Source organism: Alligator sinensis, unplaced genomic scaffold (genome assembly GCF_000455745.1).
Source record: "Alligator sinensis unplaced genomic scaffold, ASM45574v1 scaffold379_1, whole genome shotgun sequence".
Taxonomy (NCBI): Eukaryota; Metazoa; Chordata; order Crocodylia; family Alligatoridae; genus Alligator; species Alligator sinensis.
This window is the reverse complement of record NW_005842001.1, coordinates 1890077-1917830: the sequence shown is the minus strand read 5'-3', so window position 1 is coordinate 1917830 and position 27754 is coordinate 1890077. Positions and strand designations below refer to the sequence as shown.

Here is a 27754-nt window from a genome sequence, read left to right as displayed (position 1 = left end):
ACCCCTGAGGCTGGGGATTGACTTGCTCACATGAACAGCCTTTTAAAAAATACTGCTTCTTGTCCCCTCTGCAGAACCATAAAATCCTCTTCTTCTGAGAGGAAAATAACTATTATTGGTCCTCTGGATGCTTGAAAGTGAACTCCTTATTTCACTGTTATGCCTTTCTCATCCACAGTGCATGCCTGCATACAGTTTGCTTACTGTGAGATTGCTTGCTTGTGAGGGTCACCAGCACAAAATAATTTAAGGTCATTGAAGCATTTGGTTTGACAGATGAAGTAACGTGTAGGAAAGCAAAACTGGTACAAAAACTGAAAAAATGGTGGCCCAGATTCTGAGCCTTAGTAAAAACTTGTTTTTGATGGTCATTAAAAATAAATTATATTTATCATACATTAATAACCAGTGCTCTTGCTCGTTGTCATTCATTAAGTATTGTTCTAAATACACCATAGCAAAAATGAAGCAGGAGAGGTAAGTTGGATAGAGTAAATGTTTCATTGATTGCAAGACTCGATGAAACAAGATGCTTGGAAATCTTCTGGCACTGATTAATGTAGAGGCTTTTGAAGGTGTGCACATCACAAATGTGCCTGCTACATCTCTCATTTGCTGTCCATTGTGTGACATTTAGGAAGATCAGATTAGTGTCTCTTGTCCTTTAGATTGTGGGCAGCCTTCAGTGGAAATAAGGAAAAGTGTGCTTTTACTAAGCATAGTACTTCGTGGAAATTGGGAGCAGTTGGCCTTTAAGTATGTAGGCATATAAGATTTGTTTTAAAAAAATAAACTTGATTTGTTTGTACACAGCTCTAACTTAGTTATGGCAAGAACACTATGTTGATCAGCATAGTCCTTTTCCCAAAATTCTGTAGATTTTTTACCCCAAGTCCAAAAAATGTAACCTGATTGTAGCAGTGCTTTGATTTTCTTTTTTTTTAACTGCTAGTTATTAGTTTTTGCAGCGGTTCCTACAGCAAATTATTCTTTTCCCTAGTTGCATAAAAGGCTTACATGATCTAGTGTTGAAATAAGAGAATTAGCAAATTCATTAATTGCAGAACACTTACTTATTTCTCTGGGTACTTTTTTCCAGTAATATATGAAACAATACATGTGCATTTTATACCTGCGTTTAGATAGTGAAATCCTCTAGACTAATATAGACAAGTTTTAAAAGAGAATAATTGGCAAGGATTGGTTAAAAATGTTGATCCAATTCTTGAACAAAGGTCTGTAGACTTACAAGGAGACAGACTGGACCAATTGAACTAAAAGATGAGGTATTAACGGATAGTGTAAATTGTAATGAATTTATTGTGAGCAATATCATGAATAAATGAGTTATAGCCTTGAGCATTGAGTAAGTAGAATAATGTAATATTTATTTTAAAAACATACAGAAATTATTCATATCTATTATTTGTCGGTGTGCATAACTAGATTGCACGTTTGCTCTGCCTAAGGAGTATATAATCTTTAAGAAATGAAAAATGAGTAATTCCACATAAAAGAGCATTCACCTAACCACTGTAATTATAACTGTAAATAAAATGTTACTGTTGTCTAAATACCTCTTTTGCTAAGGGGCCTGGAATCTAGATCTCTCACAAAAGAGACATGCTTCATTGTGGTAATTGGTCTATGGCCAGATCCTTCCCCTGTTAAAGTCAGTAGGAGTTCTGCCCATTTACTTCAGGCGGTCTGGTGCTTCTCCTGAACATTTTCTTATGATGCTATGTTATACTTCAAATGCAAGCAGTAAGACTTGTGAACAGGTGCCATTTGTGTGGTTAAGGGGGGGAAAGAGCTATTGTAATCTTTTGCTCCACCTAACAAAAGTGCTACTTGGAGTAGCAACCCAGTATACTTAGAAGCTGTACACAGATCTAACTTTAAACCTTTTAGGAGTGGATGGAGAATTTGCCATCGGCTGTTTCAATTTAACTATTACATTTGTCCATTCACAATCACAGAAATTGAACTAAATAGCTGTAACTTTAAAACATAAGAAAACAGGTTTAATATTGCACCAGTTTTGATCCACTTCTGCTGGCACAGATGACTGATATTACAGGCATTGTGAAATTAACTGTTTAATTGTGCAGTTACCTTAAGACCAGCTACATGTGCAAAGTATTTATCGCATGATAAAAAGCTTCAACCAGCTATAAAGTTAGACCTCAAAAATGCATACTATGTAGCGGGTTGCTATTGAGCTTTAATTTGCATGTGTAGCAGGGTCTCCCAGCCCTGTGACAGGGCTCTCAGCCACAGGGGTGCATCATACCCAGGGCAAAACCCCTGGGCCTGGGGGATCACAGGTACTGCAATCCCCAAGGTTGGGTGTGCATGAAATGGCTTTGCCAACATGTGCAACCAGGACCGAGAGTCTTGTGCCTGAGTGGGCTCTTGGTGCAATGCAGCTGGGGCTGAGAGAGCTTTAATTTGCATGTGTAGCAGGGTCTTGCAGCCCTGTCAGGTATGAAACTGTCCTAGATGCACGTGTGGGAGCCCATGATGAGGCTTCTGTTTCACCGGCAATAAGGCGCAATTGCATCTAATGTACAATCCCACAAGCATACGCGTGTGGCATGGCAGGAGGCGTGATTGTGTGGATCTTGCATCAGATCCAATTGCACCTTTATCTGCACATGTAGAGGGGGCCACAGATATATCAGAACAGCTTATGCCAGTGTAGCTAAATCGTTAACATCTGTCCACATACAGAGAGCAAGCTGGTGGATGTGGGCAGACCTCATGGTTATTCTCTAGTCTCAGTGTTCTTTCAAATTCCTAGTTATTAAACTGATAAAGAAAACTGTCAAAACATAAAGCAAGTATAAATGATACAGAGATGTCTAAAATGATACCTGAGAAATGCAAATTGCCCTTTTTATGTCAATAAGTGCTAACGCAGCTGCTGAGGAATGGTACTTTCAATGTCTGTGTCAGGTATTTCACTGTTCATAAAAAAGCTTGTTACAAAGGAAAGGGGGGAGGGTGGGATCATTACAAAGACCTATGCTCATGTTTATCAAAGTGGAAGAGACTTGAAGCACTAGCCTTCCCAGAAAGGAGGGTTCCTGGGACATGTATGAATTCAAACAGATGGCCTTTTAAAAATCTATGACAAGAGCACAGGAGAGATGCAGCTACGTTCAGCTTTTCTTAAGAGGGGCTGAAGCTTGGAAAGCAGCATCTTTCCTGCCTGGATGTATTCTGGTGTCTTCCTAATTGTTTAAAGCTGTCACAGCTTTCTTCTGATTTTCCCCTGTGTCCTAGTCAGGTAGAACAAGGCTACGCTGACTTCCTGCAAATTGATTTTTTTGTATAACTATCCACTTCATTTTCTCTATCTGATTTTAAAAGTGTACACCATTGTAAGTGAGGCACTTTGGTAGTTTCTGGTGTACATGCAAGATCTTTGTCCACTAGGGAGTAGAAGACTTGCACCTTTTATAGACTAAATCAGAGATGTATAGCATAAGCTTTCCTCAGCAGCAGCTTACTTCATCAGATGCTGTAAAGGACTGCAGGAAGCAGAGCTGCTAAATAGAAGGCAGTGATTAGAAAAGGGGCTGTTCCTAGACATCGAAACTTTAAAAACTTTAGTTAGACTACAAAGGTGCAGATCTGCCCTGGATTCTGCCTGACTTCAGACTAATGCAGCTAACTACCTCTCTCCACTAGAGAATAGCCAGTATATGAGCTTTAAAATAAAACTTAAATATTTTATCTTAGTGTGCATGAGGTGAATAGAAATATTATAGCCATAGACATGTACAGAAGGATGAATAGCTAGACATAATCCCTGTGTTTTATGACTAATACAATCATTATCCAGTTACTACAGGTTTCAGGCTGTCTAATTAGAAAAGTGTTTACACTCTAAATCTAATCAAGACAATTTGCACCCATTTTAACACCAATGACTGATTTACATCCAGCCTCTTGGGTTGTAAAATTCTATTTAAAAAATATAAAAATAGTTGCATTAACATATTCATGCTAAAAATTTGCATGAGTAGTTCTCCGGATTGGGAAAGATGATGATGAAAGGAAATTCATAATTAGGACTGAGGCATATGGCATTTTGCTGTTTATCCTGCACTACCTAAACTAAATAGGAAGTTAACATTCAGAAAGCCTTTAAAGTGGAAGACACCTGGTTCTGGTTATGTAATGATTCACTGAACCAAGTTGTGTCTCTTATTCCCAGTACAAGTACATCCAAAAGCTCCACTCAAGACTGAGACCCTGCTGTGCTGGGTGCTTTTCAAATGTAAAATTTATGAAGGCTCACAGATCAAGGACTGGTTTCTTTTTCTTTTCTAGATTATTTGTGAACGTTTTACAGTACATGTGTATTACCATTGGGTGCCTCACTTTGAGAGAATGTGAGAGGAGAAGAAAGGTGTGTAAAAAGCCTGAAATAAGATGCCCTCTATTTTAGAAGTCCTAATTGCTTTTCCCAGTGGGAGTCTTTGAAACTCCCACATTTATTAAATTTCCACCACCAAATCCAATAAAAATGCATGTCCAGGCACAGATTTTTCTTACGTTGCGCAGCCTGCGTCTGTTACATACTGTAACAGTACAACTGAGTGTGCTGGTGCACCGAGGTTTAAATGAGAAAAGAACCTACTGTGACAATGAAAGTTGGTGTCTCTGCTTCTCTCAGTACTATCTTGTTCATATCAATGTTTTATTCAGATACATTCACGTTCAAGAGCAGTGTGAGGGGCAAATCAGGCAGATTCAGACCTAGAGTTATCTTTATTTCAGTTAGCGCTAACTTCACTCCATGGATACTGGTGTCCTAGGTGGGTCAGCATAACTATATAGGCAGCACAGCCAGCTGCCTCAGGTGGCAAATTATAGGGGGCAGCAAAAATGGTGCTCTGGGCGGGGAGGAAGCCAGCACTCTGTTGGGCTCAGGCTCTTGCCTAAGGCAGCAAAAATCCTTGTGTTGGCCCTGTTAGTAGAGACCAGCTTGGCTTTCTGAATGAGGTTGTTGATCCAAACCATGGAACAATATCATTTCAGCTCATGAGTATGAACATGGCATGCTAACGAGATTTAATTAAAGGCTTATAAAACTATCAGTTGCTATCATGTTAGAAAAATGATTACCAGTATTGAGAGTGACAGTTGAAAATCAACCTCTGTATTATTATGAGTCTTGAATGTTTCCAAATGTTGTTAGTGAAATGAAAGAATGTCTGTTTTTAACTTTTTTTTTTTTTTTTTTTTTTTTCTTTTTAATTAGTCCTTCAGCATCACAAATCAGGTTACTGTTGACCAAATGGACTGTTTACTTAGTACTTTAATACTCCCTGGCTCTCTAAATGCTGGGGCTAGGGACAGAAGTTACACATCTCAACCAGTTTAAGTGATCAGAAATTGGTCTAAACCTATAACAGAATAGAAGTTCTGTGCACATAAACTAGTTCCAGAAAGATTGAAACTGGTTTAAGATAAACCTGGTTGAATGCAGTATCAGACTTAACAGATTGAAGTCAAACCAGTTTATGAAACTTCTGTCCTAGACCCCTTCCTGGTTCAAGTTAAATCACAGTCCCCCGGCATCCCAGCATTTTGCAGCCCTGGGCTGGGCTGGGCTGTGTGCTCCAGAGAGCAGGGCTGGCCCTGCCCCTCTGCTCACTAGCTGGCTCACTGGCCCCCCTTGGCCAGGGATGGGGGTTAAATGTCTCTTCCCCTAAGTACAGAGCTGTCCTGCTCTGCTTACTTAGTGCTGGCAGCAACTGTAGACTACAAATCCCAGAGGCACCTGGGAAGCAGGAAGAGGAAATGATGAGCAACCCTGCAGAGTCCTGTCATTGTGAGTGTGGACTGCAAATCCCAGAGACCTCAGGGGCAGCAGGAAGAGGAAGCAAACACACAGCCCATTCCAGAGAGCTGTGCTCTAGCGCACCCCTGGCTTCTGGCTTGAGCCACTGCAGGCATGTGGCTGCATTTCCAGAATCAAAAGTGAATGTTCATTTGCTTATTGGTTCAATCTTTGTATCTTAGACTAATTTGCAAAGACTGAATCAGTTCAGCCTCAGGCTTTTTAAGTGTCTGTACTTAACCTGGAGGCCTGTGGTTGGAAAATTTTGTTCCACCTCTTTATGTCAAGCACATATTTTCCCCATCACTGGTAATTATGGGTTATGTTCAGTATTACCCTTCCATTTTCTCAATTGCCCAAGAGATCAAGCACTCTAGGAATGGCCTTTCAAGATGGGTTTGGCTGATTTGTCTTATGCTATCCTACCTATATGTCTGCCCACCAATCATTAGGATTCCACTATGCTTAGTGTATTTGGTTCTTTGACCTTCCACAACTCCTTATTAAATCTTCTTCCTGATGCATTGTTCTCCCTTACTTATCAAAAATTCATCTCAGTTTTTTATTCCAAAGATAAGAAATTGTCTGTTTTCCTTCTCGGTGCTGAATGAGGTTTTGCATCCATTTACAATAGGCGTTATTAAATGGCCTTATATGTCTGTAATGTGGTCTTTTTCAGTAGTGTTGAGGTAATGTTGTAGCTGTGATGGTCCAATAAAAATGTGAGAGCAAGGACTTTTATGAGTGATATCTTTTATTTGACCATCTATATAGTTGGGATAGACTTAGACAAGTTTTCAGGGACCAGTGTCCCCGGTCGTCTTTTTCTCAGTTGTTTGGAGCTAAAAGTTCATTTATATAAAGTAATTAGCATTTCTACTGTGTGCCCCTGTCTTAAATTTATCATACTGTTGTTAGTTATTAATAATTCTCATTGTTTAAACTGGCTAATGTATTGATATCTGTTGTTACCAACTGCTATATACCTTACCCGAGATCTTCTTGTCAACTTACAACCATGCATTTGGTTTTATTTTGATTGTATTCCATTTTCTTGGCCTCTTCTTTCAAAATCCCAAACATCCTCTGCACCATATTTTCTGTCTCTCTTTTGATAGTGAAATCATTAGCAAGTTGGTGCAGACTGATTGAATTCACCCCATCCTGAGAATTTGGTAGTGATTGCGCTATTTTTTTTCCATAGTCACACAAGTGCCAGGGACAGTGCATCTCCCTGCCTTATCCTGTATGGATAAGCAGAGATTTTGTTCCTAGTTCTTACTGTATTTTTTTCTTTTTACCTGCAAGCATGGGTCTATACCATTCAAATAATTACACTGGGGATTCCAATGGCTTTCATTGTGGCCCAGAGACCATCAACACTATGCTCTGTTTTTGTAACATCAATTAAACTATGTTTATATTTTGATCATAATTCCATCTTTATTCCAGTAATTGATGAACTGAAAATATTTGGAACCCATACTATATTCCTTACTATATCCTCCATGTAAAGGGCTGAGTCTTTAGGAAGTGTCCAAGGTAGGGTTTGCATCCTCTTTAGCAGTTTCCAGAAGCATGGGTGTTTGTATGGGATCTCAGCCTGTGGGAAAGAAGGTGCAGCATAAGAGAGAAACTGCAAGTGTCTTTGTCAGGCAGCCCATACAGAGCAATCCTAAAGGAACTAAGAGTCCTAAAGGAGCTAGCTTGGAAAGTTATGTTCTGAGGCAATTAGATGATGCTTTGTGTCATTGCACCACATCAGCTTCTGCCTGCGGACTTTTTATTATGTTATGAGCTGTAATCCAAAGGTCCTTCAAACAGCTCAAGCCACAAGGGAGGATGTTAATTCTAATAGGCCATCATTCGATAGGGTGAATCCTCCCCTGGGGCTATCCTTTTGCAGGATATTACAACTTGCTGTTGTTCATAGTTAATATGGATCACACTGGTGTCCCATTCAGCTGCACCTGAAAGGGTGATTTAGTGAATGCAAGTTAGAGCTGATGCTTTTGGCAGCATGGATGAGCTCTTTACAGCCTATTGATATTGATGCCCTACACATTATTGGGTTTTTCCACCCAAAACGCAATGAATTACAAAGCAGAAGAAAGGAAACTCCGCCTTTACACTTTTAATTTAGTTTTAGGAAAAACTAAACCATTGAAGGAAAAAGGACTTCACAGTAGGCAGCTAGAACAGTATGTTTGATATACCTGCCTATTTGAATAAGGTGTGATATTTTTCATGGGGTCATTTAAGAAGGAAGTTAGTCTTTTAGGCTGTTTTATTTTGCTGATTAAATTAGAGCACAAGAGTACTACCAGAATTGAAAGTGTAGTGTTGGATTCACTCCGGTCAGATGGGGGAACTATTTTCTTCAGGAATAGTATATAGCGCTGATGATACCAGCCCAAATTAAGTTTTAAAATGTATTTGTAGTTAATCCGCTGCTGACCTCAGGGTTTTCTTTAGGAGCCAAATGTTTAAAAAACAATTAGACTGTGAACTCAGACAGAACTGTTGGGAGGAAATCTCTTTTATGTAATGTGGTGACTTCTATTCTTAAATTGTTACTGATCAGATTGTTGGCCAGTCTAATGTTTAAGATTGTCATGCATGAATCCATCTGGGACTTATTGAGAGGGGAGAGAGATGTGATTAGCAGGGGTGTGTTTTAAAGAACAGCCTATGTCATGGCCAGCTGTGGTAGCAAGGGCAGCAGCAAACTGGGTTCACTGTGGCAACAGCTCCAGTCTGGAACCGCCTTCCAAGTTGGCACCTGGGCTTCGTGCCCTGATTGCCCACCCATAGTTCTGCTGCTGGTGACGAGGATGCCAGGTGCATTACTGATTCAGCATGTTTCCCAGCCAGCTTCTGCTCTTAGGGCACTTCCAGAGCATAAAGTGCAAAGCTGAAGTTGCTCTTTATTGCTGACATGCTGTCTTCTGCTTCCCTTCCATGAGAGTGAATCATGTCTGATACATCTGTCCCATTGTCTTAGGAGAGACAAATTGCACTTCTTCACATCAGCAGGAGGAGATGTGAAAAGGGTTAAGCCTGTTTGAAGTATGATGGGAGCAGGATTTGGGTGTGAGCATCATGATGCAAAGTGTCCTTAAAGAAGGACTTCACACTGGCAGCATAAAAGCAGGACCGTTTCATTGTTTTGGGAGTCAGATCTCGGTGGGTGTAATCACTGCAGCTACACTGCACCCACTTGCACTACCTGAGGACTCAGCCTTCTGTTTTTCCAGTTCAAGCACTGCAAAGAACTTGATGTTCTTTAACTCCTTCGATGAATTATATTCCTGTTTTGCAGCTCCTACTTTCCTGGGTGCTGCCTCATAGTGTGCGGAACTGCTGGTGGGGGAAGAAAATCACATAAACAGATGCGGGTTTGATGTGTTCTGTAAACACGGTAGAAGAGCGATTGTAAAAAAATAGATAGGAGGTGGAGGCCATAATTGAGCACAAAAAACAAGGACATTTTTACTGTTCAGATAATAATATTAACAGCTGTTGATTCATGAAATGTATGAACCTTGGTTTTAAATTATACAGTTGCCTGTGTTGTGGAGAGAAAAGCCTCAGGTCACCAGGTTAAATCATTGGTATATTAATGATTCCTTTGTAGCCTAATGGAGTCACAGATCGCCACATTTTTCAGCATGACAGAAGGGAATCATTCAGGTTCCTATTTATGCCATTGTACTTTTACTCAAGATTTGCTGTCTTTCTTAGTGCTGTGCACATGAGATTTTTCTTTTAAATGAAATTGTTGGGAGAACAAAACGTGTTTCCAAAATCTAAACAAAACTTGAAAGAGTTTGAAAAGAGCAGAGCCAGCTGATTGATGTACGTTTAGAACTAGTGAATGAAGGTAGAGTTGAGGCACGTTCATAATCCTGTGTTTAATTGGAGGGTGGGCTTGAAGTCGAGGGAATAAAATAGCTGTGACATGCAAACCATTTCCAAGAAGATCCTTACTGAGGATAAAAGGGTATTGATGACAGCAACGGTCTCTCCCAAACAAGCTTTCTAGGACACTCCGTTCTCTCTCTCTTGCCCCCCATCTATAAATAAATGCATTATTTCTGTATTTGACAGTAGCGTACCCTGAGCAAGGAATAATAAAAGCAACTAGAGTAAGAGAAGAGAGAAAAGTTCTCTAGGAAACATTTCCACAGAAAGTCACTTTACTTTTCATGTCCTGTTGTGCATTTAAGGGGAGTATGACACCCTGTTAAAAAGTAGCCCTAATATCTAGGGTTCACTCCTCCATGCTGTATTGACCTTGCCACGGTGAACATCGTTGGAATTTCTTTTGAACTTCTGAACAAAATGCCAGAAAAGCTGGTCATCTGCACAGAAAGAAAGACTAATGTTAAACTGCACCATCTGTTCCCTTACAAATTGAGGGGGGTGATTCTCACAACATTGGAAGCTTCCCAAGCCTCATCCACCAATTTTTGGGTTCCCACAAGTGTTCTGAGAAACTGGACCATTTTTCATTGTCATTTAAATCCACACATTTTCCAAAGGGTGGGATTTGGTGGTTATGTTGTTTCAGACCATTTTTAAATCCCTATAAGGCATTGTTCATAACTTAGCCTATAGGAATTATATACGCAAGTATTTTTCCGAGAAACATGCGTTACTGATATCCAGAGAACTTGTATCATCAGTTCACTCCAGTCATTAATTCTCGCATGACAACGAAGTGGGTGGGGGGAAGAGCCTTCAGGCAGTGAGCACATTTTGCTGGGATTTCTAATGCTTTGGGTTAACAAGTTCATTTTGTGACATTTTTGTGCGGGGAGAGGAGCGCGGAGAAGAAACAAAAGCAAACGACTCATTGCTGCGAGGAGTCACGCAGGGGGAATGAGCTGAAAAGACCCTGTAGGATCATGTGCTTGCATGAGCTTCTCACCTCTCCTGGCTGACTCATTAACCACCGTAAATTTTTAAGAAAATTGTTGCCATGTGTAAGGTATTATTTAAAAAAACCAAACAAACCATTTAAAGTGCATTTATTTGAATGTGAAGTCTTCATACACAAGAGAAAAACAAGGGTAGATTTGGTATAGGCTGGTTTATAGTGGTATCTAGAGCAGGGGTAGGCAACTCCTAGCATTGGTGCCAGAGCATGGCACGCGAAGGCATTTTGCTTGACGTGCTCCTCGGGGCAGACGGCAGGGAAGGGGCTGCAGCTGTACCACAGTAAGGATGGGCCCCTCACAGCTCCCCCACCATCCGCCCCTGGCACGCCAGCGATCTTACAAGTCGAGGTTGTGGGTGTTTTTGGCACTCTGACCAAAAAGCTGCCGACCTTTGATCTTGAGTTTTCATAGTGATATTTGGTTTATAGTGCTATATAGCCATTTGAGATGGGGAGATGTTTAGCAAGCATCTCTAGGTAGTCAAAGGACAGACTGATGTGTGGGTAGAAGGTAGAAGAAGATGGGGGAACTGAAAATGAGCTCAAAATTGGGTTCTCTTTAATAAGCCGTGTGGAAAGAGGCATGTGAGGTTTTGCACGAGTAGCAGAGACAGGAGCTGATGAGGGTTGGATTTCTGCTGGAGGTGGCGTGAAGCTCACGAGGGAGAAGAAACAGAGGGGATAAGAACTCTACATTTTAAGAATTAACTTCCAATAATCCTATGGAAAAGAGTTAATCTTCCCTTGATCAATCAGTGATTGATTGTTTCGGTTAACAGAGCTTAACTCTGAGCGTGTCACTTCCAGCTTGGCTTGCGCTACCGCAGTCGCAGTCACCAGTGCCCCAACAGCTGCCATCACTTTTCCTTGCCATCCAGCTGCTACATGGGCAAAGGCCACCACAAAAATGCCACCAGAGACCCCCAGCTTCGCCAGCCAGATCTAACTGGCAGGCCATAAGTTACCAATCCCTGCAGTATACCATGTTTGTTGTATGATTCCTGATATATAAGGCTCAGTGTAGGTGTTCTGCTTCAGTAAGGAGTACAGATTGTGGTCCCCAGAATCTTTGGCATTGTATGAAAAACATGCTGCTTTTACTTGTAATTTAACTTTTCCAGGAATAGAAAGTGGCTGCTGCATGCTCAAATAGATTTCCACATGATTACCAAAGTCAGCTGTGTTTTGAAGCTTAAATGTTTGTAAATCAAGATGAAACGTTTTCATTTCTTAAATCACAGTATGCATCTTCCAATATAATTAAGATCCATTATTGGCATTGTAGTTTTGAGCGGTAATTTAATTTGATTGACTTAATAAGCAGCCTTTTTCTTCTAGGATTGGAATAGTCATCTTCATAAGAAAAGATGGTAACATATCAAAGGTTTAAATGTGCTGCCATTACAGCCTGGTGCGTTGCATCAAGGATGCCAGCTTTTCCTGGAATGCTTTTTGCTTTCTGTGACAGATGTTTCTTGAGAGAGAGAGACATAAAAGAAGAACAGAGCAGGGATGGAGAAAGGAGTGACTGGAATGATTGTGTTGGTTTCTAAATGACAAAGGGGAAACGGAAGAAGGAGCACTCCAGGAAATTCAGAATAGAAATGGAAGCAAGAAATAGAATTGGAACAACTACTGACATTCTGATTTAAAACCTTAGTAGAAACCCACTTTTACGTGGAGGTTAACCTCCCTATGAGTTTTCCAGAGTAGTCCAAGAATTAAACATAGTTGGGTGAAATTACAAAAGCCAATCATTTCAACACATATATAGGATCCTCTTTCTCACTGCCAATTATCTGCAATCTTCAGTGGACAAATATAGGCTTGAATTAAAATTATCCAGGCGTTCTTTGCAAACAAACAAAATTCAGTATCCCGTTGGACCTCTGCTTGTTTCGCTATCAGTTTGGCAAGTGCCATCAGTGCCTTGTGACCTGAGTTGCGTGGAATTCGGCCTGTTCCCTGCATGACTGACTAAAGCTGTTATGGGCTGGGTAAAGACTTGGCACATGTCATAAAAATCATTGCAGATGCACTTCTGCAGGAACACTTGCAGGACCTTCTCTTTTCACAATCAAAAATTGCAAATAGGAATGCTGAGGGCTCTCTAACCTACGGGGGGAAGGGATTAGAGCCAAAGTGCAGCAAGATTTGGTGAGTCATCAGCCAAAATGCAAACTGTTTGGAGTGCAACACATCCAAGTGCTTTCCTGGATCACTTCTTAATGCTACTCCCAAACCTTACTTTTGGCATCTTTTACCCATATATGAAGGGGAAGATTGTGTGATTGTTGTAGTCCAGCCTGCACTGGGGGAGATGCCCCTTGGCTCCAGGGAATACCCACCCCAGTTGGAGAATGAGGAATCTGTATCACCACAGTAGCAGGCACACAACACAGGTACTCTGGCACACCCAGCTACTAGCTCCACCAATCCCTGTACTTCCCAGAGCTCATCCTCTGGTTGGGATGCACAGTGCGACTAAGAAACCCTTTGTGTCTATGTGCACACCACAGCAGTTTCAAATTTTCAGCTGTCATATACCAAATCTATTTCAAACAATTGAGTTCTTTAACAGTTGTCCCATTACCTTGGGACAATGGGATCTGTCTTAACCATTTGAAACTTTACACTGATGCTGAATGACAAATGCATGAAGTAGCAAAGGGTCGAAGCTTCCTTTGAAGCACGATACTGAGCGCTTCCTTTTATGCACTGTGTGCTCTTGTTCCCTATTGTCTGCCATGACTGTTACTGAAATGCACCTGTTCAACACAGCAGTTTAAAGCAGACCTCAGATTCTCTTCAGCTGGAAACTTGTATTTGCTTTTTGGGATTAAATAGGGTTGATTATTTTCTGTGTTACACTGTCAAATATAGGGGTTTTCTTGTGTGTCTTGGCCCTACCGAGCCAGTGTTTTGGAAGTCACTTCCAAAGCACTTTATCTCCATTCTCCTCTTTGGCCTCCGCTCCAGTGTGCTTCCTACTTTTATCCTCCAGGTACTTCCTCCCTTTAATACCTGTCTCTTTAAGCTTTCTCCACTTCCTTCTTCTTAAATAATAATCAATAATAACAGTCAATAATCCCTCCACAGATTCCTTTTTGAATGATTTATTTTTGTGTTGTCTAAGATGTGTTCAGATCTATGAGAAATATCTGATCTAGGCATCCAATACTTGACATCCTGATAAGCTGATATAAATAAAGCTATCTTTATGGCAAGCAAGATGGCAAGCAAGGTGGCCCAAAGGGCTGTTTTACATAAGGAAAAAATAGGCAAGTGAGCAAAGATTTTCTGGGTCACTTCTGTGCTTTTTAGGAGCTGTAAATTAGCAGTACTCCATCAACATATTGCACTTGAAGGAGCGTATCACAATAAGCTTGAATCCATTTTGATTAGATAAATAGCAAACAAACATCGTTAAAGTTCCTGCCAAATACAGGTGGAGTGCTATGGATTTTTTGAAGAGGATATATTGAGCTTTGGATCGTCTTAATATCTAATAGCAGACTGGTTATATGTTGTTTTCATACTGAACTTTTGTAGTTATGTTTGATTTTTATTTTTTTTGACAAGACTTCATCTACGGGTGTTTACAGTAAGGATGGCTGAGTGTGAAAAGCCCTTATATGAACTGAACGACTATTACTATAGCAAAGCACAAGTAATTTGGTTCTGTCTGTACTTGCTTCTAGGTTTATTCCGATATACAGAGGACCAAGTCACACGTATAAGGTACAGAGACTGACAGAATCGACTTGCTACACGTTTAGAATACAAGCAGTCAACGATGCTGGAGAAGGGCCTTTCTCAGAACTGTGCACTTTCTGCACCACCAAATCTATCCCACCTGCCATCAAAGGTATGTAGTAGCAGGGAGATAATGTATACATGTTTGTGTGTTGCCATGGACCAGTAAGAGGAAACTGTAGTAGGAGAATGGTTGTCTCCAAAGACAGTCCCTTGTTAACTGTAATAAATCCCATATTCCACAGAAACATAGGAACATTGAGACTAATAGTAACTTTGTTATAGAAACAGGGACCATTGCTGTGGGCTAATGGAGAATTTTTTTTAAAGAGATGCTAGAATGTATATGTACATGTAGGATACTTGGAAAGGAGTGAATTTCATATCCTTTTAAGTTGCTGTGTAGTGTGTGTTCAAACATTAGCATTCCCTGAATGCTTAGGAGTTTAGTTTTCCTTCCATTCCTAAAACTCTCATTGATATATCACATGCATGTGATGGAAGACAATACCTAGATGCATTTTAAGAAGTTCTGCTTTGGAAAAAAGCAGTGTGACAACCAAATTCCATAGTTTTGCTCTAGGTAACACTGTCCCTCTAATTTTATATGTATCTATATATATAGATATATATAGATATATATATATGAAAACTTCACGGTTTCATTTCCATTTAAATTAGGTAGAGAGAGAGCTAATTTAAACAGAAATGAAACCGTGAAGTCCATATACAATGAATGAAGATTTATATATGGCTTTTAACTGTTTTTCTATACAGCTGATATCTTGATTCATAACGTTTGGCTATTGGGTACCTTTTCAAGGATTTCACCAGGATTTTTTAACATTTACCATAGTTGCATTACTTTAAACAGATTTCTGTGTTTATTTGGCACAAAATTAAGTGTAAACAATATTTGTTCAGGGGAGAGTTCTCCTTATCCACTTTTGCCCTTTGACTGTATAACAAACTGAATGTTTAATGGTAGCAACCAAAGTGCAAACTGTCCAGGGACCCTGAGTACACACGTGTGGTAAAGCCTACTGCAGCGTCACTGTTGTTGTTTGTTACCCAGGGTGGGTAGATTGACACTTCCACAGGTATGCCAGCACAGCATTCCTCAACCCATGCCTTGCAACCCAAAAGTGGGTCACAAGAATATATGAAAGGGTCACAAACACACTTTTAAAAATGGATTCTCCTTTAAAGGAGAAAAAAATGGGAAACTGACTTTTCATTTGCAGGCTGGCAGAGCTCCAGCCTGCGAGGGGCTGCTTGGGGCCTCATCTGCCCCATACACTGCAGGGTGAGGGCCTGGGGGTGGGGGGCAGCAGGTTGGGAGTGAGGGGCACTGAGTCAGGACTGGCCATCGATGTTTACAAATGTGTCCTGGTACAAAAAAGGTTGAGAACTGTTGTGCTAGCACATACAACAGTGACATCTTTATTTTGCTGTGACATACTGTATAATTGGCTCAAGGCTCTTTGGGGAGGGGGGGTTTCACTAAGTGGAAAATGACCTTCTTACCTAAGTTTTCATTAAATGTGATTCACATTCTGGGCTGCATATAAGGCAGTTATGATATTTGACAAACACTGGGTTGTATAGGGGAAGGGAAGGAGTGGGAGGCATAATAGCAGCAATACATCACAAACCATAGCAGCAAACCCTGCAATCTGAAAGCAATATAAGAGAGCAGAGAATTGTGTCCTGTCAAGAAGATAACAAAATGGGTCATTCTTGATACCTTTAAGTGTCGAGAGCCACTTAGAAGAGGACAGTTTTTTTTCCTGACCTAGGTTTTAGTCCATGGGTCCTTAACTTGTTTTAGATTCATGGTACCCCTCAGAAAACACCAGCATTTAACTTTCACCTTTTTTTTTGTGACTATGAAAAAATAATTTGGAAATTCTTCTGTTGCAGACCACTCAGAGCATAACAGAATGGTTTTGACACGTAACAGTGCTCCTACTGCATTGCACCCTGTGGCATCCTTAAAAGGATTTCTCAGTACTGAAGGGTGCTGTGTCACCCTGGTTGAGAATTACTGTTTTGGTCTAAAACAGGTGGCCTTCTAGGTGGTGGCAAATGAATTTAGGATTAATGCAACATATGTAGCAACAACTGTTTCTTTGATGGCTTGTCCTGTTTCTAGATGCCCCTAAGGCTGTAAAACGTTGTTTTTCAAATGCATGTGTCCTTGCATGTGCACTTATTAACCACTTGCTGAGGTGTTTTGCAACATGTGTTTGTAGATCCTTCCACAGTTTCACTTTTCAGCCACATGCTCACTCCCTGTCTGGCAAACAGCAGACTCTCGTAGTCTGCCGCTGGTTGGTTTGATATCCACACAGGACAGATGCTCAGTTGTACATGTAAACATATTGCAGTCAATTAAAACTCTGTGGACTGTTGACTTACCATCTTGCTCTCATTGGGCAGAGAATATCTGTTGGCTTTCAGCTGATGAAAGACCACTTTGCAAGGTAGACAGGTTTTGGCTGCTGATGAATCAATTTTCCATAAATGCTAGTGAAAACTTTGCGATAGGACCAGAAAGTTCAAATCTGATCCCCACCAAACTGTGAAGTGTTATTTAGATATTAATCCCAGTATTTGAAAGCTTCAGGAAACCAGAATGTGGAATGAAAACCATTCTGTATTGAACTCAATGGCAAGACTCCCACTGATCTCAGTGGAATCTGAACTTCAATTCATATAGCAAAAAAAAAATGTGTATTTGTCTTCTCTTTTGTTCCCTTCCATTTCAAACTCCAATTATCTGTAGCTTGTGCCTATGTTCTGGGGTCCTCACAAGTGGGCTGTGACATGAAGATGACTCTATTAGCCCAAAAGAGTACTCAGTCCTGTGTTACAGGATTTCATGAAAATTAGCTCTTGCAATCATAGTCAATCATCTCATAACTCTCTACTTGGGAAGCACAATAGATACCATTTCAGTTGAGTTACAAAGTTCATAGCTTTCACTATACATGCTTCAGTAGTTCATATAGTTCTGAGCAAGGATCTGGTCTCTTTTATACTTACTTGTTGCTCTCAGAAGGTCAATTCAAAGGGCATCAGAAGCCAATTCAGATTTCACTTTGTAACTAAGTGTCCCATCTTCCATCCCTTACTCAGGCAAAACTCCCTTTGAGATTAAAGGGACAGGCCCCAAGTTTACAAAAAATAAAGACTCCCTCGACCTCCGGTTTTCTTAACAGTATTTTGGCAATAGGAACACATTTATCGCTTACCAAGCCCTGCGAAGTCCTGCAGTTCTCTTTCTAAAAGCATTTTGTAATTGGTGTATAAAACAGGAAGGTAATTCTCTCATAATGCATTTTACAGTAGTATATGTCTGATGCATACATGTTTTTTCTAGCCCCTCGAGTGACGCAGCTAGAGGGAAATGCCTGTGAAATCACCTGGGAAGTGGTTCCGCCCATGAAAGGAGACCCTATCAGTTATGTTCTGCAGGTACTGGTTGGGAGAGAATCTGAATATAAACAGGTAGGAAAATGCCTGATGCTAAGATAACTAACTGATAATGTGATGGGATTTTTTTGTTTAACATTCGCCTTCACTGTACTTTGAGTTGGATCAGAGTATCGCATACTGTATACTCCCTATTCACTTCATGAAAACCAGAGGAAGCAAATCTATTACATTTCCATTCTGACTAAAATCGTGGAAATATCAATTTAATATTTATTAAAGTAAAAAGTTCCTATTGTTTGTTAACACTTATGAGCATGGATGAGCATTAAAATAATTCTGTATGTCCTTGATTCTTTCTTAAAAACAAAATTAAAAATGAGCAAAAAAAACCCAGCCATCTGCACTTGACTGCTGAGCTTAACAGAATATCAGGCCAGAGAAATGTAGTTCTGTATTGAAAGTATCCTGTCACCTTTGCCTCAAGGGGCCTTGATTTAGAACTAGACCAAAGACAGTGGGGTGGAAAAGAGCATTTAGCTGGAAGCCCCAAGGAGTTGGGTGATGCAGACCTATACTTACCAAGGAGGAGCAGCATTGACCAACTGGTCTCATAAACTAATATAATGTTTATGCTGGTAGCTGATGTACTAAAGTTTTATAATATTCTCCCAATAAACAGATAAGGGCCCATTTAAGTTCTTTTCCATGATTCTGTGCTCCTCTGTAGAATAATTATAGCTCATCATTAATAAGAACTGTAATGAGACCTTCATGGGATGGGAAGCAGATTCCCCTACTTCTTCCTACCATTTGGGTTTTTTTGCAGCTTTGCGTAAAGCAGCTGGTGCTGACTGTTGCTAGGGACAAGGTGATGGGCATGATAAGCCACGGTTCTGACCTGCTTGAACGGTTGCTGGATTTCCATAGCAGACTTCAAGACATTCTATGCAAGAGTTTGAAAAACTTGTGCCTTAAAAAAATGGATTCAAACAGTGAGTCCATTCTATTTAAGGTCTTCTACCTTACCCATCACAAGGGTATCCAGTCTACTTTGTTCTATTGGTTTATTCTTGCATTATCATATGGACAAAAATATTTAAAAAATGAGGTAAGTAAAGTCCATGCAGATCTACCTGTAGGCTGGATTTGCATTGTGAAAATGCTGTTATTTGTTCCACATCTTTTCTGCCCATTGCTGCAGAATGAATGTTTTATCGTTCTTTATTTTTAAAATAATGCATGTAGCCATATACAGAAATTACATTTGGATCATTTCAAATGTTTGAAGCCAAAGATTTGACATCTGCCCGGAAACTGCCCAAGAGCAGTGCTACTGTTGGTGTTATACTACACTTAACCAATGGTTTACCTCATTCTGCCATCCATTCTACCATCCTTTCTGAAGTGGCCTCAGCATAATAGAGTATTTGTAAGTATTAACCATAGTGTTGATCACCTTCATGGAGAATAGTATGAAACTTCTTGTTTCTGTGATAATCAATTCATTCAATTGTTATAGTTGAAAGACAGAAGTATAAGAAAGCAGAGAAATTAGAAAACTCTTTCAGGCATTTTATGTTTTAGGGTTTTTATTTCTCATTAATAAAACAAACATGAAAGCTAAGGCTCTTAATGATGGTTAGAGGGTTCAGTTGGTGTGCTCACATCTGACGCACTGGAAAAAGCTCCCGGCAAAGGTTCCCAAACTGATATTTTGAAACTTTGAATTAAGTAATTATGAGTGACTAATAATAAGCAACAAATGAGGGTGCATTCTGCATCCTTAATGAATCAGAAAACAACTTCACTCTTCAAAACACTTTACCCTCACCACAAATGCTGTTTGCTTTCTAAGTTTACATTAGTAATCTGTTTTACTCACTCTCGTAAGTGCAGTATTCATTAGGTATGTGTGACTGCTTCTGACTCCAGGGGCATATTATAAAGAAATGCTTTGTAAACTTCTTGCAAGATACACAGATGAAAGGCACTATAGAAGTGAAGACTGTTAAAAGCATCCATAGAAATCAACCATACCTGAACTGTTGGGTGCTAATATGCAGCCCCCAATGTGTTTTCCAGGAACTGTGAATACTATAGGAGGTGGGAGACAGAACAGTAACAGCATTAAGTGAACTTAAGGTCTGTTGGCAAAGTGATAAATGTAACAAGTAATGGGCCCCATTTCTGTTTATCTTGTTTTTATATTAATTATAGCTTTGAAGCTGACTGTATGCTTTGTAGAGACTTTTCTTTTTGTTCATCTTGCCTAAATGATCTCAGATTCTAGGCTGTGTCCAGGCTCTGCAGCTAAGTACAGACAGTCAGAAAGGCTGAGCCTGAATCAGTTGAATCTTTGCAGGTTGGTCTAAGCTACGTAGATTGAACTGATAAAGCAAGTGAACAGGCATTCATATTTGATTCCAGAGATGCAGCTGCATGCTGCACTGGCCAAGGTCAGGAGGCAGGGGTTGCTAGAGCATGCCTTCCTGCTGGGTTGGAGCAGACAGCTTGAACCAAGGCTAACCTGCATACCCTGCGAGGAGAAGTGCAAAGCATTCTGGGATGCTGGGGCACTGTGAGTTGACTTGAATCTGGAGGGGATCTGGGACAGAAGTTCAATAAACCGATTTAACCTAAATCAGTAAAGTCTGATACTACATCCATCCAGGTTTATCTTAAAGTGGTTTCGGTGGACATTTTGAAAGTGGCTTATGTGCACCGAACTTCTGTTGTGTTACAGAACTGGTTGAACTGGTTTTTGTTCACGCATACAGGTTTGGGTTGTGTGCAATTTCTGTCCCTAGCCTACAGGATGTAGTCTGAGTCAGGGTGGGAGCCCAGAGGAACCATTGGTAATCAATCCTTTGGTTCTGGGACTGGTTTTATACCAGCCCAGGCAGACGTAAAACCATTTTTAGACTGGCTATTATCTACACTATGCTAGTTGTCCGTAAGGGACCTTGTTCAAGACCAGACTGGCAGAGCACAACACACTTTGATAATATTTCTTACGTGACCTATTCTGTGCGCGCTGCAAGGGACTGGTGTAGGAATATGCCATTTCTACAACTGCTAAGACTCCCCAGCCCAACGCAGTCTGTTTTCTGCCTCATGCTGTGAATTCCAGCAAAGAATCTGATCTCTGGTGTTCATTTAAGGGGATCTAATAACTTGCAGAGTTGTATTGGAGCAGAGTCCAGCAAATCCCCTTGGAAGTGCTTGCTACTGAGCTAAATTCTGATTATTTTAAGCCAGCCGTCAGTTACCCTACACAGTAGGATTCTGGGTGCAAAAAAGCAAGCTGGAAATCTGACTTCAAAGAGAAATGTTAAGTTTGAATTGTTATGGGATTTCCAAGGGTCTTTCCGTGCAGTGGGCACTTGAGTAAAGTTTTAGCGCAAGCATTAAGCTGTTTTGGCCTGGCAACCATGCCAGCTGCTGGTCTACACTCGTGTTCCCGCTATTGGTATAAGCAACTGAAGTAGCACCATTGAAAGATTTCCCTCAAGTCCTCCTCACGCACAAAGTGTGCGTGGTCCTCATAACTCAGTAATGCACCCCTGGGGCTGGGGACCAAGAATCACTGTTTCCAATGCAAACTCTCTAATTAGTATAAGCTCCCTGAAACAAGGACAGTTTTCATGGTTACCTGCTTAAATAGATTACTACTTCCCCTCCCACACAGATGAGCAAGGATAGTCAGAGCCTTGTCTTCATTCTCCAGTGTGCTGAACTAGAGCAGAGGGAGAAGTAATTTGCACCTGGAAGTGGTCTGCAATGGTTTATCCCTCCCTCATGGCATAAGGAAGAAGCAGAGTCATCCACATCCCTTTACACAGGGCAGACTGTAAAGGTTTGCTTGTCAAGTCTATGGAGCATAGTGAGGTCTTCAGTCTTGATTATGGCACTTTTTATAGTTCTCGTTTAAAGAACACTATTACCGGGGATGATCATAGAAGCAGAGAAATATTCAGGATTGGGGTATATGCATAAAGATGTGACAGAAATCTATTTTGTAAAACGACCTTCGAAACAGACAAGTAGTAAACGTTTTATAACAGTTTTTTAAAGTGATAAAACCTGTTTGTTTTTTCAACCAACCAAAGTACAGCTGTTTCCCTGTGACACCAGTCAGCATTCCTGTCAGTTGCCAGGAGATCACTCATTTTGCAGGATCTGGACATTTTAATTGGGAAAACATGGTATAAGTCCATGGGGTAGCAGCTGTCTGGCTGCTGCCAATTGATTTATTTCAGGTAAGCATAACTAGCAGATGACCAAAACATCCTTGCTCATTTAACTTTAATCTCAAGGACTTACTTTCAATAAAAAAGATGATAAAAAGCTCATGGACACGAACTCATGCAGAGACACCTTCAGCTGGAATAGAACAAACCAAATTGGACTGCAAAGTGCTTGTTACCTCTTCATTCTTGTGGGAAACTGTATGCAAGATCACAATTTAAGCAAATGGGAGAAAGTTTGAGATTTAACATGTTTGGGGGGGGGGGTTGCCCCTCAGGAATTCTGATAAAAACATTACTATGCAGGTAAATATACATTATGAAAAATTCACTGGGCTCCAAAATAGGATGGCATTCACTTGTGTTTTAAATCATCCTGATCATTTTTACAGTAAGAGTTGGTTAGGTTTCGGTTTTTGCTTCAGTTTGTCATCTTAGATTTGCATCTTTTAAAAATCAAAAAAGAGGGTTGAACAAAACGATAGACTCGACTATCAACAGAATACAACTAGGACAAGTAGGCATCCTCATCTGGAACTTTCAAAGGTTATGGTTGTTGTAAATAAGGAATTTTCTTCCTCCCCCTTGTCTCTTCTGGGCTCTGAGTGATACATCATCCCACACACAGTCTCCATGAACTCCGCTGATAGATTACTACTCCATGTACTTAAAGCTGACAGAATCAACTTCCACAGATAAAGTTGCATTCGAGATGGACTGTCAAGAAGATACAGGAACCTGCGCTGAGGAGGCAGCATGCAGCCTGCTGCTGCTGCTGCTTCAGTATTATTTTTTTTTTTATTAAGCACCAAAATTACCTAGGCAATTTAAGGGCCCTTCTGCTTCAATGTACTGTCTATTGTGCCACAAGGACAAAAGTAGAGCACATATGAAGAATTAGAGTGGATCAATTCTGCCTCCCTTCCTCATCTTGAACAGTTCTATGATTTGTGAATAACACCATTTACTTCAGTGGACTAGATGCCTTGCATTATAATGTGTCAGGGACATTGCAGCTCCTGCCCAGTGTTTTTTGCAGCAAGGATCAATAGAGCAAATGGGCTGTGAAGCAAATTATCAGTGGGATATAATAAGAGAAAGCATTATCCTTTAGGCAGTTGTAGCTCTATGAAATCTTTTAAGACTTGAACTCGGTATTAGCATTAACTATGATCTATTGCTGCAAGTGCTTGGTTGCATCTCAGAATGAAATATCTCCCCAGAGAGACGCATTTCAGGAAGTGTGCCAAGTAGGATTGCTGTTCATTTAAATCCTGAGGGTTGTAGCTGCTGAGAGCACCTGCTCCCCATAGGTAAAGAGAGTTTACTGTGCCTTGCCTTAGCTTGAGCAAAGAGCAAACTGATTAGAGCTGCAGACGCCACTGCAGTTTATGTACTACTTATGTACTACTTCAGCACATCCTACTAGTATAATTTACATGGGTATATAGTTACTACTTTTTTTATGATGTGACTTTACACAAGATTACAGTGATTTACAAATGTGGAAGCTGTAGAGTCTGTGTCTACAGCCGGTGTAAAGGCAGATTACTTTGGTGTAAACATATTGCGTATCCAAACCCTATCTTTGAAAGAACGCATTAACATCCTGTGAGGTAGACACTCCTATTGGCGGGGTGACTTCACTGTATTCAGATTACTAGGAAAAAATCTTACTCTAGGTTAGGGGTGGGCAAAATGGCAGATCTGGCCAGCAGCTGTACTCCATTTCCCAGCAGCCCCTGCCCGCATAGCTGGGGCCACTTTACATGGAGACCCCAGCTGCAGCTGCACTGTGATAGTACAAGGCTGGGGTTGCCATGGAGACTGGCCCCAGCCACACTGGCGGGGCACACTGCAGGGCAGAGAGGCTGCTCTGCTGCTGCTGGGATCTTGCGGCGGGAGCAGCTTGGTCCGGGGCCAGGGCAGAGCCATGATCTGCAGCCTGCATGCTCTGGGCAGAGGCACGCAGGCAGTGGGTGGCAGCTCTGCCCCGGCTCTGGACCACATTGTCACCACTGCAAGGAGCCGGGGCATAGCTGTGATCCACTGCGTACATGCCCCTGCCCAGAGCGTGCAGGCTGCAGATCGCAGCTCTGCCCTGGCCCTGGACCAAGCTACTCCTGCTGCAAGATCCCAGCGGCTCCAGAGCAGCCCCTCTGCCCTGCCGTGCGCCCTGCCAGCGCGGCTGGGGCTGGTCTCCATGGCAGATCTGACATAAGCAAAAGGAACCAAGGAAGAAACAGTACGCTCTTCGCCAGTCTCTCATTCTTGGGTCTGCCAAGTTCTTGTCTACTTTGCCTATAGAGGCAGAGGGTATGACAAACTAGTTAGACAGGAACCTATGTGACCATGCTCTCCCCTCCCTTGGCAAGTAGAAGGGGGCTAAGGATTTGTGTACTTCTCCAGTTAGAATTTTATCCAGAGCATTTTATTTCCTGGAGCTCCTTGGGGTGCCTGAAAACCATGCAGTAGAAGTGAAGCGTTTACTTTTCCCATTTCAGGAAGATAATGGATCATTCCTATTCAATGAATGTAAAGAGCAGTCATTCTTTGAAGAGTGGCAGTCAGTGACACTGCAAGGCCTGCATTTATTCTTTATGATGTTGCCTATCAATTTGGCTTTGTTTCAAGTAAAAAAGTAAACTGCTGCAAACAGCTTGAGAGCTGACAGTCAAAAACTTGTTGTTGCCGCCTCTTCCAGCCTCAGCTGCGATAAATCTGTATTTGGAATTCAGCTGTCAGTAGTTTGATAACTGTGCAAAGCAGAAGAGAATTCAGCTTGTACTTCAGTAGCTGTAGTGCAATAGTGATAGAAATATGGGCCAGGTTTTCCAAGCCTAGAAGCCAAAAGTTAGGTTCTTAATAAAGTGTCCTGATTTTTAAAATCGTTGAGGGGTCAGCTGAGTTCAACAGCAGTTGCTAGGGGTTCAGCACTTCTGCAGGTCAGGTCAGTAATTCACCTACTTTAAGTACTTGGATACTGAGGAGCCATCAATGCGACCGTTTTCTGAAGTCTTGCACTTGAATTCTGTTACTAAAATAAACAGGTTACAGGAATTGGAGATATTGAGGTAGGAGGTGATGTTTCTTCAGTAGCACAGTTAGGAATGGGTAAGCAGGGCTCCCAGCTTGAGTGCTGATTTAGAGGGAGCACCAGACTGGTGGACCCTAACAATCCTGGGCTGCAGCAACACCAGCTGTAAGCAGGGGAGATCATGCTGTGGCCAAAAGCAAAATATACTACCTCTAAGGCTCTTGGGAGTTAGGGGGACAAAGATTATTCATTATGTGCCATCAGAAGTGCGTCTTTGGTGTAATGTTCTAATTTGCAACCCTATAATACAGTTTATGAGAGAGGAAAATAAATGATAGATTAGAACGTAGTATAGTCTCTAAAAAGAGGTAATAGGAGGTCTGTCACTTCGATTATTTCAACCTGAATTGGGGACATGGGGCTTCTATACACATGCAGGGAGCATGCTTCGCTGTGCTGCAACTCCAGCACATCGGAGCAGAATTGATTCTGCTGGAGTGTGGGAATTAACACGCTTCAACAGCCTCCAGTGTCTCATGTATCAGTGTCGCCACACTGAAAAATGGTGGTGGGGAACTTTGAACTAAAGCTCGTTCAGTAAAAGACTGAGGTTCTTAAATTGTTCTTTTGAATCTTGAATGTCTGTGGTTATGTTTGGGTGTCAGGATCTATATTTGCATAAAACATTGTGTTATATTAAGGATGAATTTAATTTGTGTAAATTTGTAATCAACAGAGATTCATTTTTCTTGTTTCAAATAGCAAGTCAGGTCACTCAATTGAACCTGGAATACTTGGATGTCAGTATACAATATAATAGCACTATCTATATGCACTACAGTTGTCACCATTGCTACCTTTCCTGACTTTTTTTTCTTCCTCCCCTACAGCTTTGCTTAATGAGATAGGAAATACTCATTCATTTTTATTAGACTTGTTTACAGTGTGACTGACTTCATGAATATTTTCGGTTGTGTGTGAGACTGTTATCTGGTTTGTTAAATATTAAGGCTCTTAAGGACAGCCTTGCTTGTTTATGACCATCTGGGCAATGGAGTTGGTAAAACTAATTAAGAATGGACATAATAAGAATGAAATAATAAGAATCCAGAGCTTCTTAGCAAGAGGTCTGTTGGCCCTTTTAGAAGAAATAAAACTTTCACGAATGAGCGTGTTTTCTAAAAAGAAATTCAGACAGGTTTTCCTTTGATCACCATCCCATATTGCTTTTTGTTTATGAATAGGTCTTGCCCTTGTTTATTAGACTCCAGATATTTCTATTGTGGTCTACAGGACTTTGAAGTATAGAATGCAGTCTTGTCCTAGGGCCCTAGTGCATTTTTCTAACCTTGTGAAATTTGTTTAAATGTTGTCAAGTTCTGAATTATCAAAAATAGCTGCTTCTCCTCAGTAGTTCCAAGGCACAACTTGCTTTTGCACTATGCCAAAGTTTCTTGGTATTCTATGTGGTATTCTTTATACTCTGTAAGTGTGGTGCTCCATACATTTCTGTACCAAAATCAGAAATACCTTTATATGAGCCCATACAGAAACCTTTTTCATTGACTGTAGAATAACAACATTTCAGTTGCATACTAAAAGTATTAAATTATAATTCTAAAGAACATAAAAAGTGCTTGTGGGGACCCTGCTGGTTTTGGGCTGCTATTGTGCTCCTGCATTATCTTAATGAGGGTAGAACAAACATGGCATATTCTCCAAAAACACTCTTGTGTGCTGCTATCCAAAATAAAGTAACTTTATCTAAAATACCTGTTCTATCATGTGATTTATGTCTTCTGTATAATATTATCCAAGTCAAGGAAATATGCGGTAAATAGGAGTAAAATAATTGAAATAGTTAAAAATAGCACAGCTAATCAATCTCAGAAGAATGTTACCCTTCTATTCAGAATCATTTGCAACCTGTATATTCAGTAGGCTCCACTTTTTATTTCCAACGTGCTAATGAAGGTGGGTGTTCCCCCTGAATAGAAAACGTGGATGCATAGGAAACTGGACTTGGGAAGTATTTCAGGTGTGTATGGGAGAGAGAGTGGAGAGCTAACCATTCCCTTCTGCCAGTTCTCCAGTCTCATACATCACCTTACCTACCAAGTGATCCCTCTGTATGGAAAAAAGCTTCCAAGACTAGTCTTAAAAATCTATCGAGGTGCAAAAAAAATGAAGGCTCTGCTTAATGATTCAATGCCCCTTTGCTGGGGGGCAGTAGGAGTGCTAATCAAATGTCATATCCTTGTCCCTGGCTAGCATTCCATATCTCATTCCTCTTGGTGCATTTCATCATTCTTAACCTCAGACAATCTCAGAAAACTTCTTTACCGTTGGATGAATTGGACAAGCTACACAGGGTATGCTGTAGAATCCTCATTAGAGGTTTTCAAGAAGCTGAATAGGCTTTGAACTAGAGAGTATAGTTTAATACTGCATCCTATATTTGCATGGGGGGGGGG

General features: G+C 40.8%; 1 protein-coding gene across 5 annotated transcripts in view; it reads left to right on the top strand.

The window, feature by feature from the left end:
• FNDC3B (fibronectin type III domain containing 3B) overlaps positions 1-27754 on the top strand; it is a 354529-nt gene that overhangs the window by 317361 nt on the left and 9414 nt on the right. For all 5 annotated transcript variants that reach the window (XM_025201761.1, XM_025201760.1, XM_025201762.1 and 2 more), the window contains 2 exons: positions 14501-14667; positions 17941-18068. In XM_025201761.1, coding sequence (XP_025057546.1) covers positions 14501-14667; positions 17941-18068 — 295 coding nt within the window. The remainder of the gene's footprint in view (positions 1-14500; positions 14668-17940; positions 18069-27754) is intronic.